The sequence below is a fragment of the Thermochaetoides thermophila genome (genome assembly GCF_000221225.1).
Source record: "Thermochaetoides thermophila DSM 1495 unplaced genomic scaffold scf7180000011822, whole genome shotgun sequence".
In the NCBI taxonomy this organism is placed as follows: domain Eukaryota; kingdom Fungi; phylum Ascomycota; class Sordariomycetes; order Sordariales; family Chaetomiaceae; genus Thermochaetoides; species Thermochaetoides thermophila.
The window spans coordinates 1,269,763-1,286,424 of NW_006383038.1; the positions used below are offsets into that span (position 1 = coordinate 1,269,763).

The 16,662-nt window shown below is 54.2% G+C and overlaps 3 protein-coding genes across 3 annotated transcripts; 1 reads left to right on the forward strand and 2 right to left on the reverse strand.

Annotated features, from left to right (window-relative positions):
* Positions 1 to 2,231: 2,231 nt before the first annotated feature.
* On the reverse strand, positions 2,232 to 4,577 carry CTHT_0067910 (uncharacterized protein; the record flags this gene model as incomplete). The annotated part of the gene is made up of 3 exons (XM_006697019.1): positions 2,232 to 4,183; positions 4,246 to 4,413; positions 4,490 to 4,577. The coding sequence occupies 3 exons, from the start codon at positions 4,575 to 4,577 to the stop codon at positions 2,232 to 2,234; spliced, it is 2,208 nt and encodes a 735-aa protein (XP_006697082.1).
* Positions 4,578 to 5,309: 732 nt separating this feature from the next.
* On the forward strand, positions 5,310 to 9,193 carry CTHT_0067920 (tgf beta receptor associated protein 1-like protein; the record flags this gene model as incomplete). The annotated part of the gene is made up of 3 exons (XM_006697020.1): positions 5,310 to 5,475; positions 5,580 to 5,995; positions 6,047 to 9,193. 3 exons carry the CDS (start codon positions 5,310 to 5,312, stop codon positions 9,191 to 9,193), a joined length of 3,729 nt encoding a protein of 1,242 aa, XP_006697083.1.
* Positions 9,194 to 12,816: 3,623 nt separating this feature from the next.
* On the reverse strand, positions 12,817 to 14,594 carry CTHT_0067930 (receptor-like protein; the record flags this gene model as incomplete). The annotated part of the gene is made up of 3 exons (XM_006697021.1): positions 12,817 to 13,873; positions 13,947 to 14,213; positions 14,278 to 14,594. The coding sequence occupies 3 exons, from the start codon at positions 14,592 to 14,594 to the stop codon at positions 12,817 to 12,819; spliced, it is 1,641 nt and encodes a 546-aa protein (XP_006697084.1).
* Between the last annotated feature and the right edge of the window lie 2,068 nt (positions 14,595 to 16,662).

Consider the following 16,662-nt stretch of genomic DNA (forward strand, 5'->3'; position numbering starts at 1 on the left):
ATTTCCATCCAAAGCGCCATTCCGCCATCGAAACCCTTCATTCCCCATCTTCCATGCCGTCAGGCAACCGCCGACTGCCCAGGGCCCGGGAAGAGGAACTTGTTGGCGGGAAGCGCGCTCGCTCGACGTTCAAAGAAGCTCCAGCCAGACCCCTGTCGATGGGGTACCCTGGGCCACCCCTAAGCGCGATGGTGGGGAACGAGAAAGCGATAAAGTGGACTAATTTCCTAGATCCTGCATTTTTCCCACTTAACTGAGCTGTTGCTCTCTCATCTGATTCGTCAATACGACCGAGCGCAAGCTATATTTGCCCACAAGCCTGACCCTCCCCATCACACAACCTGAAGCTTCAGCTGCCGCCTTGTTTAGCTACTGACGAGCTTCCCTTTTCGCGCATCCGAGGCCATCCAACAGCCGCTTGCCCTAACATATATTGCCTCTTCTGGCTTACTGCCGCAGCGGCTCATGAGACATGGGTATGTTCCATTTTCCCCAAAGTGGCCTGCATACCGCCAAGAGAGCTTGTTCGCGTGTTGAACGTGTTAATCAGCCAACGAACCAAGAACTAGTGGTATCCCCAGATCTCCGATGAGCTAGATGGTAGGGTAGCTTAATGGAGGGTCACCGCATCGGAATACCAAAGATCCGCTTCTTTTCGTAGACTCGGGTCATATTGTTGGCATGCTCCCTGAGCTTCCGTACTTGTTTGCATGCCCAAAATATACTCTTTCCTTGACAGCGGTATTCCAACTAGGCAGTAGGGCTTCTTTCAACAGCCCTGCGAGATGAAAGACGACCTCGTGTCAGCCAGACAGATGCCAACGATATTTCCCGTCTCCCTTGCTCGGTTCGTCTCCAATCAACTCAACGTTGCGGGTCGATGCGCCAAAGTTAGCCGCGGATGGCAAGCCGCAATAGACCTAGGTGACAGCTTGGCCCTCTTGGCAACCTGTCCCTAGACGCCTTGGCCAACCTTCTTTCTCAGCAAAAGTCCTTTCTCCGAGTCCCTCCAATCTTGCGCAAACATCATACGCAATTCGGTAGCGGCCAGCCGAAGTGGCCATCCCGCCCAGCCAGTCGGACACGATTCTCCGAGCGTACAGCAGCGTCATACCTGCATGTTTATCTGGCCACCTGCTTCCTGGCCGTAGAGTCTTGAAAGAAGCGAGTGCAGGTACGTGGGTAGCGCATTATGTAAGGTGGCGCGCGCATCGACAACACAGAAGAGCAAAGAGATTCTTGCTTAAACGCTGGCCCTCTGCTGCGGCCTTGTGTCCCCCCCCGACCTACCGTCCTACCCGCCTGCTGGACCGGGTCCGGTGGGGTCAGGTCAATTCAGTCCTCAGTCCTGGTTCCCGTTCCAGATTCGTGCAAACACCAGGGCTTTGAACTAGACTGAGATCTTTGCCCATGTTTGTCCGGGTTCTGAAGGGTGTTCTATGGGTTGTAGCACAGGACACGGGAAACGGGATACTCAGCAGCCACCTTCGCTCATGACGTCCATGGGAGGACATGTTCCGTTGCTTCGGGACACGCTTGGCGAGAAGGTTGGATAAGGTGTTGGTAAGCCGTTTAGCCGCTCTGTCGGGTTCGTCGGTGACTACAGCGGACGGTTGACTTCCTGGTTTTGCGGGAAAGAAGTAATATGATCCTGGAAAGTAAAAAGACGTGGGGTAGAATTTTGGAGTCTGCCAGTCTTGGTCCTATTCTCGATGTTGTCTATCTATCCACAGGCACAACAAGGAACTGTTCATACGTGGGGGTTGTAAACGCTTCGGAAACCCTCAGTCCCGATGCCCGTCCAGTGGCACAGCAGCGACATACACAAATTATATGCTCTCGAATCCGACCCAAGACCCAATCAATCGCCCTCCACCAAACAAGGTCCATACATGCAACCCAGATCATGTGGTCCCCTCCTCCACAAAGTTAAGGACATTTCGAGGACTGCATTGGCGTGGCCAATCTCCTGCGCGTCATTCTGACAGGCGCCCGCAAAGACGGCTAGCTGCTTCTCCTCCAACCGAAGAACCGCTGAGATTCCGATGGTGCAGGGAAGAAGACCGCCTTGCTCAGCCAGCCTGGACAGGTCTCTAATCGCATTTACATCCAGACAAGCTCACACATCCAAAATGCCCATATCCTTTGCTTGCCAGCATTATGCCAACACAATCAGCTTCCCTAATATTACACAGTCTCACAGGTTACACAACGCCATTTCTCCCATTCAGTCAACTCTCAACCTGCCCCTCCCTCCAATCCCTCCCCTCCCCCACAACCCCAGCATCACCTCCTGCTCCCGCAGCCGTCCCTACCACTGCCCCTCCAACCTCAACAAACCGATCCACCTCGCAGCCTCCCATCCAAAACAGTGTATAAAACACCAGCAAATGCAACAACACCACATAGCACGCAAACAAGTTCCGTCTCGTCCTCGTGCTCAGTACCGCTCTAGACAGGGAATACACCACTCTCTCAGGGAGGCTCATCCTCTGATAGGCTCGGGCCGACTCCCGACCACGGAACGCCGCGAAGGGGGACAGATGGGAGAGGTTTGATTCGTATGCCTTACGGTAGCGGTCTAGCGTGGGAGGAGATGGTGAAGTGCTGGGGGAGATGGGGATTGTGGAGGGGTTAGGGTTTGTTGCCGCTGATGAAGAGCCGACGGCGAAGGCCGAGGAAGAAGAAGTCATCGCGCTGGAGGTGGTTGCGCGGTTGTAAGAGGCAATGTAGCGCGTTTTCTCGTAGAGATTGAGGTTATCCCGCTGGAGGGCTGCGACTTCCTGCCGCAGCTGGGAGATGGTGCGGTGAGCTTCTTTGAGTTCCGTCTCGAGCTCGGCGTTGCGCTTTTTGAAGCGGTCACGTTGGGCCGTGATCATGGGAAGGATGCCAGAACCGGGTGTGGAAGCTCGGTCGTCGGACGGGTCGCGCGGGTTGAAGCCGCTGATGATGGAAGAGGTCGGGGAGGTGCGCCCGCCGGGACGGCGGCTGGGGGCTACAGAGGGAGCGTAACGGTAGGCAGTGCCGGCGACGGAGGCGCCCGAGGGGAAGGCGTTGGTTGCTTCGGCTTGGATAGTGGAAAGCTCGTTTTCCAGCTTTTCGTTGAGGCTTTGGGATTTCTCGAGCTCGGCGTTGGTGCGGGAGAGCTCGTCTTGTAGCTTTTGAAGCTTACCCTGCAGATCTTGGTGGGAGACGCGCAGGATGGTGAGCTCGTCGCTTAGTTTCTTGTTGCGAGCAAGCAGGAGTTGCTCGAGGTTGTCGCCTTTGCTTGAGAGCTTCGAGCTGTTCTCATCGGCAACAGCGTCGTCATCGTCGCCGGTGGAGAACTCGATACTCTTCAGTACCTCAAGCTCTTGCTTAACTTCATCGTAGTCACTCCACTTCTGCACCTTGGCCTTCAGCGCATCCCTCTCCTCCTTGAGCAGTACAACCTCTCTCTCTAAACCACGGAGCTTGGTATCCAGATCCCGCTTCAAGCCCTCCTTCTCTACCCGTACCGCCTCCAGCTTCCGGATGAGTGAAGAGTTCTCAGACTGCATCCGCATGTAGGCCGGGTCATCCTCTAGGGACGTAACAGTCTGAGAAGAGGCTTGAGACTTGGCCTGGGCTAGCTCCAAACGGAGCTGCTCGTTCCGAGCTTCAACCTCAGCAAGCCGTGCCGTGGTCCGCTCGAGGTCGGCGTTGACCATCTCTAGCTCGGCACTGGTAACATGCCCCTGTTGGTTCTCGGCATCGTCTGCCTTGCCCAGCCGCTGGTTGACCTCGTAGCTAGCCTTGATCTCGTTAAGCAGGCGCTCCTGGTTCTCAATCTTCTCCTCCAGCGCTCTCTCCTTGGCCTCCCAGTTGTCCTTCTTTTCCTCCAGCACAGCAGTCCATGATGACTCGACCTCCCTGACCTTGCTCTCCAGGGTCTCCTCAAGCTTCTTGCGCGTGTCACGTTCTGCCTGCAGCCTGGATTCCGTTTCCTCCAGCTGGCTTGTCAGCCGGGAAACCGTCTTCTGCAAATGCTGGTTCTCCTCGGTCAGCTTCGGCAGAGTGTCTTCGGAGACGAGCATCGAGTCGACCGACGCCTCGAGCAGGGGGTAGGGGTCGGGGGCTTCGGACAGGGCTGTGTAGGCATGAAGGAAGGCTGAGTTGACGGACTTGGAGTGGTTTGTCAGGAGATCGATAAAGGTTTGGTAGGCTGGGAACGTAAGAGATCAGAATTTATCCTGAGCGTCCGTGATTCAGGGGTACAAGACTTACCCTTAAGCAGGCCCTTGATCTCGGCAAGCTTGCTAGCATCGTCAAGCTTCCTAAAGTCTTTTGTCTTCTGCGCCAGGTCCTTCCTCTGCACGGTCGAGTCGCGCTGGAAGGCAACGATCTCGGAGGCAGTGTTGTCCAGGTTCGAGATGAGGTTCGTGAAGTCAACGGCTAGAGCGAGGGGCCAGCATGGTCAGCCGAGAGCACATGCAACACACGGGAGAGACGGACTCGTGTCACGACATACTCCTCCATTGTGAGATGGCGTTCTGGAACTTGTTGGCCGTGCTTGGGGGTGCCGGGGGCACGGTGTCTGCGACGGACCCTTCGCCCATTACGTCTTGCTGTTTGCGTTGCGCGCGGCTGTTGGTGTGATAATGCGATGACGGACCTGTGGGAGAATGATCTCAAGACGACGTGAGCGCTACGGGGAGTTTGGGATTACAGGCTATGAGAACTCGATATCAGATATGGTAATGTTCATCGGTAATTTTGGGTGTTGATCAGGCCGGATGCTGTCCTTGATCACAAGCTGCCGCATTCCAGTTAGATTCTGTCTTGAAACGGGTTGAAGCTGAGAGCCGAAGCTGTCGTCGTGGCCGCAAAGCCCACACGGACTGCCGCAGATGCCTGCGCGTAACGCCAAGACCAAGTGAGTGGGCCCAGTTCCTCTTGGTTCCGGTGAGGTGCGGGAGCTGATGCAGGGGACCAAACTCACCTCAAGCGCAATGTGGACTCACATCGCAACTGCAGTTTGCTCAACACCAAATTCCAAGCCACAGCTCATCATCAGTCTTGTCGACCCCTCAAGTGTTCCGTGACACGCGCAATGGGCCACAAAGGTCACGGCTGCTCAAGAACACCAAAATTACGCTAAAGTTACCACACACAGATAGACACGGAGGACATCTGGTCAGTCCCCTAAATTGAGCCCTCGAGGTTCACGCGAGGCTTAGCTTATTGCCCCGCATCTCGCATCCGATTGTCCCGTCACCCGAGTACTCAGACTCGCTTCACTTACGACAGTCCTTACACATCTCATTCGGGACGATGGTTCGGAGTGAGCAATGGCGTCTGATGTTCAGAGGAACAGGGCCAAAGGAGCGCAGGCAATAGCCCCAACAACGCTCCCAGGAACGCTTCCCTACGCCTTGCGCCCGCTGTTGCTGGATGTTCCCTTGTCAGCTGACGGAAGAAATGAGAATGTCAAAATAAACTGCGTTGAGTATTATGGTATGAAGCTACTTGGTCTTGGTCGATATCAAGTACCTATGTGAAATCTTGAGCACAAGCCCTTACTGACCTGGCCATGGCTTAACCCTTGCCCCTTATTCCAGACGGCAATCTCTATGTCGGCACCAGCGCTTCGGAGCTTCTCCATTTCTTTAGAATACCCCCAGATCCCCAGGATCCCAACGGACAATCAGCCTTTATTCTCGCCTCTCGTTTGCCCCCAGCCTACTCCGAGAGCTCCAATAGCTCGCGTCCCGGTGTACAGCAGATCCTCCTCCTGCCCCGTGTCGGGAAAGCATGTGTCCTGTGTAACTGGACCGTCACCTTCTACTCACTACCCGAACTAAGTCCAGTGTTTGGAACGACCCAGGTCCGAAACTGCAGCTGGATCGGTGGCGTGGACTTGAATGAGGGCGTGGTTGGCGTTGGGAATGATCGGTCTGGCGTGACTATCCTGCTCTCCCTGAGCCGCCGCATCCAGGTGGTCAGGATAGGCGAAGAGGATGCACGCGTTATTAGGGTATGGTATCTGATCCTTTCAGTTTGTGATTCAGTCTGACCGGGCTGCCAGAAAATCGATTATGCCGGAAGCACGCTCACTGTGCGTCGGGATTCGATCGCCTGTGTAGCCGATGCGAGAAGCTACGCCTTGCTGGACATCGATCGCCAGCTCAAGATCCCGTTGATGAGCATCTCATCATTGGACGAGCCGCAGCCTGGTAGTGTGTTTGGTCAACCACAGGATATTGCGACTGCCGCTGGTGGCAGCTTGTCCAGGAGTTCATCATCAGCGACAGCTCACCCGCCATCTCACGTCCACTCCCATTCTAGAAGTACAAGTTTTGGTGACTTTATCTCTGGCATGAGGAGACCCGACAGGAGACCGAGCGAGCCTGAGGAACCAGTGTTCCAAGCCCCTGACGCCCCTACGCCCTCGCGCAGTCCTGCCCCAGCAGACAAGCCTTTGCCTGCCCCTCCCCGAGACGGCGCCGACCCGTCACCTCCTCAGGCTACCGGTTCTGCCCCTCCGCGCGCCGGTACCCCTCCGGTACGAGCGACGCCATCGCCGAAGCCAGGATCAGCTCCCTTAAAGCCACACATCCTCTCACCAACACCGGAAGAGTTCCTCCTAGTAACGGGAACAACACCTCTTGACCCAGGAATAGGCATGTTCGTCAATCTCGATGGTGACCCTACTCGCCCGACACTCGAGTTCGCTCGGTACCCCAAAGAGATTGTGGTCGACAATAATGCCAACCCCCCTTCAACACCAGCCTCATCACGTCCTCCTCAAGTCGAAGAGAGCTTTGTGCTTGCTTCCATGACCAGGGACTTCGAAGATGGTACTCATCATGGGCTTGAGATTCAACGTTTCGATGCCAGCGTGGGTGAAGATGAGCCGGAGAAATGGTGGCTGGATATTTGTGATATGAGCTCCAAGAAGCTCCCTACCAACACACCAGTCGGTGTCCGTCTGCTTCTACAGAGCGAGGAGGTAGTGTTCGACGACGTGGTAGATCGCTTGTCCCAGCGTCGATTCACCCCGTTCAAGGGGCCGCCGGAGACCCCAACAGCGTCTCTGAAGCGCACAGATTCTCGTACGGCCTTGTCCTTAAGAAGGCTCTCAGAGGAACAGCAGCTCTTCGATCAGTCCGATGACGAGACTCTGCCCCCTGGGTGGGAAGAGACGAGGAATCAAGAAGCAGAGGAGTTTGTGCGGCAGTTGGCGAAAACTTCATCGCGTCTAGCCATCTGGGCTGGACCTGACATCTGGTGGGGTGTGCGAAACCCTCTACTTCTTCAGCTGGATGCTGTTCTCGACTCTGCTGCTACCCAGCCAGGTACGGTCGAGTCACGGCACCAACTGCTGACCCTGTTGGAGTCCATCAGAGATCGAGAACCCACCACCGAGCTTGAGTTCATGACACTTGGTTACGTCAGACAAAAAGCAAGTGTAATGCTGCTGGCTACGTTCCTGAACTGTCCCGAACCACCGTTCAGCGACCTGGAGCGACAAGCCATGGAGGTTAATCTTCTCAACGGAGACTTGGACCCGCGAGTCGTCCTATCCCTGATTCCCGCTCTTCGTAACGAAATCGTGGTGAAGACCAGAGGTATATGGATCTACGGTGGGGTCAAGACCCTCGTTGACAGCTACATCGCCATGGGGTCGGAAGAGGTGGTCACACCCTCGATCTGCACATTGTCTCCTCCCGTTCTGCAATTCCTTAGACGCTTCTTGCTGGCCTGGCGGAAGAAGAAAGGTTTTGGTAGCATCTCGGACGAGGTCTTCCGGACGGTTGACGCATGTCTGTTGTTGGTCCTACTCGAGCTTGACAAGGACACTCCTCCCGGTCAGACGGGAAAGCCAGGTACGGTCAGGAAGGAACTGTACGACCTGGTCGACCATGGAGTAGACTGCTTCGACCGGGCAGTCAGCCTGCTCGAATCGTATCACCGTCTCTTTGTCCTCAGCCGGCTATATCAACATCGCAAGATGATCGCAGACGTGTTGGCAACATGGAAGCGTATCATTGAGGGAGAGGAAGACAAAGGCGGCGAACTCGGCGATGGTGAACTGCGCCTACGCAACTACCTCTCTAATATTAGCAACCAGGCGCTGGTGCAAGAGTATGGTCTATGGCTTGCCAGTCGCAACCCTAAGCTTGGCGTCCAGGTCTTTACGGACGAGAAGAGCAAAGCCCCCAAGTTCCAACATTCTCAAGTTGTTGCTCTTCTCCGGGCTGAAGCCCCTGGGGCGGTCAAATACTACCTAGAGCACCTCGTCTTCGGCAAAGGCAACACATCCTACGTCAACGAGCTCATCACATATTACCTGGACATTGTGATCGCCGACCTACAATCCTCGCCGGTGTCGTGCGAGAATATTGCTGCCTCATACGATACCTACCGAGCTCTGCAACCCCCGAAACCGACTTACCTCCGCTTCCTCACCGACAACGCCCCACCCGACAACGAGGCCTGGCAGGCCCGTCTCCGTCTGCTCCAGCTCTTAGGCGGCGGCCACGACTACGATGCCGATGCCATCCGCCAGCGGATCGACACCCTCACTTTTCCACTTTCTGCCAACAACGACGATCAACAACCCCAACAAACCGACTCCTTCACCTTCACAAGCCACCACCCGTCCCACCTCCTCGTTCCCGAAGCCATCATCCTCGCTGCGCGTGCCTCCAACCACGCCACAGCCCTCCATCTCCTGGTGCACCGCCTAGGCGACTACGACACAGCCGTATCCTACTGTCTCCGCGGCAGCGGTGCCCTGCTCCCCGCAACAACCGTCCACACAGCTACAGGAGGCCCATCCGCATCAGTCCAAAAAGCACTCCCGCCCACTTGGGCAGACCAATGTGCCCTCTTCAACACACTCCTCCGCTCTCTCTTGTCTCTGCCCGACGAAGGCGGCGAGCGTCTTGCCCAAACAAGTGCCCTGTTGGAAAGGTTCGGTGCGTGGTTTGATGTGCTTGAGGTGCTACCTCTGCTGCCGGATGAATGGCCCGTGGAGAGCGTGGCTGAGTTTTTGGTGAGTGCGTTGAGAAGATTGGTGGCTGAACGGAGGCAGGCGGAGGTAGAGAGGGCGATGAGGGCTGTGGAGGGGTTGAGGGTTGGTGCCGAGTTTGTGGAGGTTGTCAGGGAGAAAGGGGCGGTTGTTGTGGAGGAGGATGGGGTTGAACAGAGGGTGCGGATCGAAAGTTAAGGGGGATTTGACGCATTTGGCATAAGTAGAATAGTTTACTTTTAATCAGTGTTCACTGATTCTTTGGTTGAGTTTCATGCTTGTTGAGTCTTATCAATGACTGTTCACATCAAGGGGAGACACTTGTCGTAATGTTATTGTGAAATCACAAAGTATTCTCTAGCCTTCAGCTTCTCTCTTTCTGTGAATACTGTGGTTTCTTCCTGTAATTACGACCAAGCTATTAGAAAATACAAGTTCCTTGTATTTTCATCACAAGAACATTAGCTAAACCGATAAATGATATCGACATATTCACTGGCATAAATAGCGACTAGTATTTCAACATTAGATAAAAGTCGCGAGATCCACAAGTCAGTAAGTTGAGATGTCCATGATCAGGATGATACCCATTGTTTTGCATGAAGTTCTCACCACCGGCTTGTCAAACAGCCCTTACATTCAGACCGTGGTGGAGCAAATTGGTGAGTGGATAGGGTGGAAAAAACGGAACGCACAGACACCAGGGTGGTCCTCCGTGACGAAACCCTGGACATGCTCACCGTGATCAGTTCCACACACAGGCAGCGGAATTTTGACGCTCACCGTTCCGTTTCTCGGTCTGCATTCCGATAAAAAAAGAAAGCAACGGAAGTGAAAAGCTTGCACAACAGCAATCTCTTGGTTTTTCTCATATTTTGGCCCCTACATTCCCAGAAACTCGGTGAGCAAGTTTAAGACAAAAAGTGTTTGAGATCGGCCCGAAACGGTTTTGGTTGTTTTCAAGTTGTTTACATTTTGGAACCAACACTGCTGCGAATCATTCGATAACGGTCTGAAGTTGTCGTTTCAGCGCGCCAACAGCGCAACTGGAGATTTTGCCCCAGCTCCAGAGTGCCAGACTGCTGGGTTCTGGTGGGAGTGGAGAGAAAGATGGAACGGGAGGAGGAGCTGCAGGAAAGGAAGAGACAAGTGAAATCGTGTGCGCTCGTGTTCTGCATCCATCCTACCAACAACGAGGGCTCCATTTCCCCAGACTCTGGGAGTGCTGGGCTGGTGGAGAAATTTCGGTAATGGCTCCACTGAACTCCGCACGATTAACGTGGTGCTCCACACCTGGTGATGAACCCCGGTCTAGATTCGGATCCAATACCAATGTGGGCTCGATCAAGATGTGCCAGACCGGACCCCGGCTGATGACGCCCTGCCTCGGGAGTTTCGGTTTGCGGTTTGGTTGGTTGGAGTTTGGTCTCGTTAGCCTCACTCTCTCCTCGCAAGGCGGTAATGATGGCATTTTCTTCCCCGTGTCCATCTCCGCTGATTTGGGCCAGACCGCGTAGTGTAAAACAATCTCCGTTATCTTTGGAGATATTCCCCCCTAGGAGGATGACGCTAGACTGCTTACTGTGTGGTCGACTGCCGCGGCAGTGAAGATAGACAGTAGTTGAAGGTGCTCAGATAAGTATACGAGTTGGTTTTGATCCTGAAAGTTTTCTAGAGTGAGATCCTAGGGATCCTAGGGTTGGCCGGTCAAGATAGTACGTCAACAAAACGACAGAAAAGAATGCGGCTGTCTTGATCCAACAAGAAGGTTCAACTGTGGGCATGTACTGCGAACAATTTTCTGACTAGCTGCGTTAGTGTTGTAACCGTTGCCGCACATCATCATTTCGTTCCTCCTCTCCGACCAAAATGTTCACTGCTCGCTCCATACGAGAACTGTTTTAGGTGTCACCACGTTCAACGGCTTTGCCAACCAAAGTCTCCTGTTTCTGAGACTGCGTGTTATTTGAGAAAAAGTTTTGAGAGATTGCATTTTCCCAGCCTCTCAGGGGAAATCCATGATAAACTGCAGCAAGCAACTAACCCTAGCTGTGAAAATGCCTCGCCCCGGCCAGTGGCTAACACTGCAAGCCGATCATTAGGGAGTGCGTCGCGTGGCAGCCACCACAAGCCGCGCTCTCACTCTTTCCTCATCGAGTCAAGCACGCGGTTGGCGCCAGGAACAACCCGGAAGGGAAAATGTGAGAAGTGAGAAGAAAATAAACTGCACACACGCGGCCCCATGCAGCGGCAGATATGAGCACGAGATACTAGTGTAGGGGCAAGGAAGGAAAAGAAGAGCCGGTGCACACTGCAATGAGTTCTCTTGCGGCTGCCTCATCAAGGAATAGCTGACGAGCAAAAAGTCAAGAACAGCGTTCTGGCATATGTGGGCGCCATCTGCCCGCCATACCCTTCCAAAATTCCATGATTCTGGGCTGGGTTTCTTTCCGTTCGTCCACTGCAGGTGACTGGCAACTTGTCAGCGTCAGCCTCACACACCAAGCAAATACCATCGAAAAGAACTGAATGAGGGGAAGGCAAACAAGGGGACCAAAAGAAGTCAGCCAATATTGAACACATGCTGATCCGATTATCAATGCCGGACATCCCTTCCCCCACACGAGGAAAGCGTGTTAGGATCGTCCCCAGTGGACGGGGCTAGTATAGGTCAGAGTCGGTTATGATATACTCAGATATAGTGCAGTGCTATCATACCCGATCGCCCTCGTTGCTACGTGCACGTCGGCCGAGATTGGTGCAAAGAGCCACCCCAACGGCACGTCCGCCCCAAACCGGGAAAGGCAAAACCCATCAGTCCAGGCACACAAACGCATCACAGCCAGATCTGCCGAGCGTGGGCAACACGTGAAAACCACACGAGATCAGGCCGGAGCACAATGCTTCCGGCTGCTGGACGACAGCAGCCAGCCCTGCATTAGTGTACAGCTAGTTCGAACCCTGGCCCAGGCAACGACATCATCATCAGGGAAAACGGGTTTGGCCGCTGTTAGTGTAAACCATGCCATTCAGCTCAGCCACAAGCCACAGCAACGCGGGGAGATGCGAAGAGCGAGAGCATAGTAAAAGGAGATTTGCGCTGGTGCAGATGCTATCAGCCCATCTCTCCGGCACACCCCCTGGTCCTGGCCAGCTCGTCCTCAGATCCAATCAGCCCAGATTTCCCCGCACTTTACTAACGTAGCGTCGCATTATCATGATGGCGCATGCAAGGTAGCCATGTGGTGTGGTGGAAGTTGGGATTTGCTGACCCATCGATTCTTCAGCTAGCCAAATGCGCCCTCCTGCAGCTAGATGCACAGAGAGCAAGATGAGAAAGAAAGCAAATGGAAAAAGGGGGGTATCTCGATACCATGCCATTCCGTCTTTCAAAGCCCACTCCAAAACCCAGTCCAATCAATCGTTTTCGTTGACCCTAACCTAAGAACAGACATATCTATCAAAGACACACTGTCAGAGATAGTGTGTCAACACCAGCTTTTTGGAGAACAGAGAAGACCCTAGATTAGATCAGTAGAGTTGTGGTATCCCAGCAATTATTATACGTAGTACCAAAATACCCCCCCCCCCGAAACACTGCCATCTCCCCAAGTTTACCCAGTTGTGTCCATAACCATACATGTGTTATGTCATGATACACAACACTCTCCCCAATCCGTTAGAAATTATAACATAATCAGCATACACAAAACAACCCAGAAAATGAACGTAAATACCCCCAAAACTCCTGGTATCGTTTATCCGGGGCTCCCATTCCCCATATCGAATAGTAAGTAACAAGGTAGTGGATAGTGGATACACTATCTCTCTAACCCCTTCATCTGTTGGTTATAGTCCGACGTGCCGGTCATGGTGACCGTCGGTCCAGAACTTGAGCCGGACCGACTCCGGTCTGTACTCCCCGCCAGCTCGGTCATGCTCTCGCTCTCAAACATCTTCTTCCCGTCCTCATTCCCGGAGCCTTTCCCCCCCGGCCCGCTGCGCGCCCCGACGCTGCCCATTATTTGGTGGTAATAGTCATCATGGCTCAACGACCGCTGATGCTGCGCTGTGATGCCAGGAATGTTCATGACTATGTCCATGTCATCATGCGGACCGTAGTGCGGGTGCAAATGTGGGTGCATGTTCCTCGGCAGCGGCTTGCCCTGGCAGAAGGCCTTGATGTCGGCCCACAGAAGCTTGCACGCGCTCCAGGAGGTCACGACGTAGATGATGGCGTTCCAGAAACCTTGCAGAGGAAGCACGAAGGCGGCGATATACTCCAGGGGGAGGGAGGCCTTACCCTGGCGGGTGAGGGAGTAGACACGGTTGGCAGAGGAGGGGATCCAGGTGACGAGCATGGCGGTGAAGAAGAGGATGGCGCACTTGGTGTATGACCAGATGGCGTTGTTAGCTTCCCAAGCTGCGCGGCGACGGAGAGGATGGGCATTGCTGCTTTGCCCGGTGATGGTGCGGGCGATCGGGGCTGAAGTTGTGGCTGTGGCTTGGGAGTCGAAAGTGACGTTGGTCTGGATAGGGAGGACGAGGTCGTCACCGTGGGACTGGCGCCGCTGGTTGGAGGATATGGTAACGGAGTAGGCAGTCTTGGCCGGCTTGGTGGGGGAGGCAGAGGCGGTGGAGATGCGGCGGTTGTCAGCTGCACCAAGGGGGGCGAGATCGATGGTTTGCTTGTCGGCGACTTCGGTTGTGACGAACACTTCGGTTGTCTTGACGGAAGTGAAGAGGTCGTCCATGCCTCCGAACTGGTCCAAGTCATGATGGCTCGTAGTGTAGCTAAACTCCCGCAGCTGCTTGTGCTTCTTGTAGATCTCGCGACCGGCACGAATGTAGATGAAGAAAGTGATGAGCATCACGATCCTATATTTAACAAATCCGTTTAGATTCTTAACGAGTCACACATCGATATCTGTGTCTGGTCACCTAAACTTACCACACAGGCCCGTAGAAGGTCGCGATACGGAAGATATCCCACGACGGGGAGATCCAACACCAAAGCGTCGCATTGCCGTACATTTTTCCCTTCTGAGGAGTCTTCACAAAAAGGAAGGTTACAGCAATGACACAGGGGATGCCGTAGCAAAGAAGCAAGTAGGGAACTTCCATCTTTCTTAGCCTCTGGGCATCGAAACGGAAATAAAATGTAAGGTAAACGTTAACAGCCATGGCCAGTGTCCAGAAGGCGTCCGCAGGCATGAACCTGGAGATCGAGTTGTCAGTATATGTCGGCACAATATAACAGTTACTTTCTGATAGGAACACACATTTGGATCAAAAAGGCTTGGAGCTGGCAGCCCGCGCCTGTATGATCGCCAATGAATGAGCGAGCCATAAGCGTGGCGACATTGGTGATGAGATTGCCAAAGGTTGCGTAGAACACGAGCCGATTAATAGGCTTATGGAAGGCCTTCGAGGCGCAGAAGGTGATGATGACGACGAGTGACCCAAGAAACGAGAAAACAGAGCTTATTCTCTCCAAGATGCTGAAGACGTCGATGCCATCGTGAACAAAGTCGGGATCTGATATGTCCACAACGTTGGAAGCGCGCCCTACGAGACTCGACGTTGGCCAGAGGTACATGTTGGCTGTGTGATGATATGGTAGGCGTGGAAACTCGAATGTAGGTGTCTCTGTTTGGGATTAAAGACTTCGCCCCCTCTCTGGTGTACGGGTCCGAGAACGGGCTCCACGAGTATCAACCGGCTTGCTGAGTTCGGTCGGCCGCCGATCCAGGGTCGGCACTGTCACGGTTACAAAGTGTTCATGGAAGTACGAGATATTGGGCTAGTAGTGGATTGATGTGTCGTCGAACAGTCGTTGTCGCTCTCAGGACGTCTAGTATAAGCTGATGGGAGTCGTTTCGTTCCAGCGCCTTGGTTAAACTACGAGCCTGAATCGAACTAGGGGTGGACCTCCCTCAGAGTCTTGGGGGCGAGGGTGGATTGTATACCAGTCAGCGACCAACAACATGGGGGAGGTTGGCCAAAACGGGCCAATATCCTTGAAGGGAAAGTTGGATGTGAATCGTCATCCTTTCGCCGATGTCCCAGGGTCCCCGTGGTTGAGCGAGTTCCCCGTCAGTCCTGCTGGTCCCATTTTTCTCGCAACAGGCCAAACACGGTTAGGACAGATCTTCCATAAGGGCCTGGAAAACCAAAGATCTTGGCAGCATCAAAGATGGACGTTATTCTGGCCAGTCCGACGGCGTCTGACGCTGTTGTATGTTGCGGTATCATGACAAGTTGGAGAGGACTCCGCTTCCGTTTGCCCACAAGCGTCGAGCTTGTACCAATCAAGCATAGAGCCCATGCACGAGGGGGGTAGCCAAGAAGGAGGGTCCCCCAGAAACACGCCCTGCGCAGCAGGTTACTAACTGGACAATGTGGTCGATGTCCGGAGTACCAGCTGGGGGTAGCATCTTGGGTGACGATGGCAGGCTGTCGAGAGCATAGTACCAACCAGATACTACAATGCCCTACATTGGGTCGACTACAGCTATCCTGGCCTCAGCAGCACACGAAGATGATGCAGGGGGATCTGGATTATCATGATCGACTTAACGGCGAATCGGTTTGGAATGGCGGTGTTACCCGCAATCAGCACACTAACCTCCTTGTTCAACTGCCAGCTGCTAGGAAAGGAGTGCAATGTGGAATGTGGACTGATGGCCGGGGCGCTGCTAAAGTTTGTCGAGTTAGCGCCGCTGCTCTGGACAGAGCAAGTTCGGGAACCATCCCCAGAAGCCCAGCAGCGGAGACGTTATTTTGACCCCACCAAAATGCGGGGGACTCCACTAAGTCCACCAGCTGGTGCAGCCAGTGCCCCACACGACATTCAACCCTTGGCATCCAGCAGCCAGCGTCTCATCGGATCCATGGAAGACAAGAGTTGCAGCAAGATTGCTTACCAATCTGTTTTTCACCATGCTGCACTCCAGGTCCCAGAACATCGCAATTTCTAGATCTGAGAAATACGGGGACGGTGCTGAAAACTATTGACATGCCATGCCCTGGCCGCTGATCTCGAGCTACTGCACCTAATAAAAATTCTGCACAATGTTGAGCAGCTCCGTCCAGTCAAAACGGCAGCAGAGCGAAGGCGGGGTCCACCACATAGTGGAGCCAATTGCCAAACGGAGCCTCCCCGCATCGTGCCAAGCTTTCCTCCACGTTTTCCACTCGTCCCCGTCACGCGGACGTTGCTGCGTCGTATCACATACAGCTTCACTAGCGCAGCATGGCAGACGCGCAAGCCCAATTCCAGAACTCGACATGAGCCAAATGTGCGATCTGCCTTGACATCTTCGCCTGTCTTGCCAACCGGCTGCCGCAGCGACAGCCTTATTCTCCGAACGCCACTGACCGATTGGTGCTCTTCATGGCACCACCTCCACAAGCTGAACTGAGGGTGGCCTTAGGCTCTCTGTGTCACACCTGTCAATCTTGTCCCGACTTCCTGCAACCGCACGTGTGCATCATGGCCAGTGGGAGGTGGATGATATCCAGGCTGCTAATACCGACGACGCAACGCCCGCCCACCGGCTCTCTGGGGTCCATGGTTGGAACGCTGCACCATTCTCCTTATCACGCGTACATCTGGGGTCCCAACCATACCGTGGCAATTAACACTCAGCGTTCCACACCCCGGA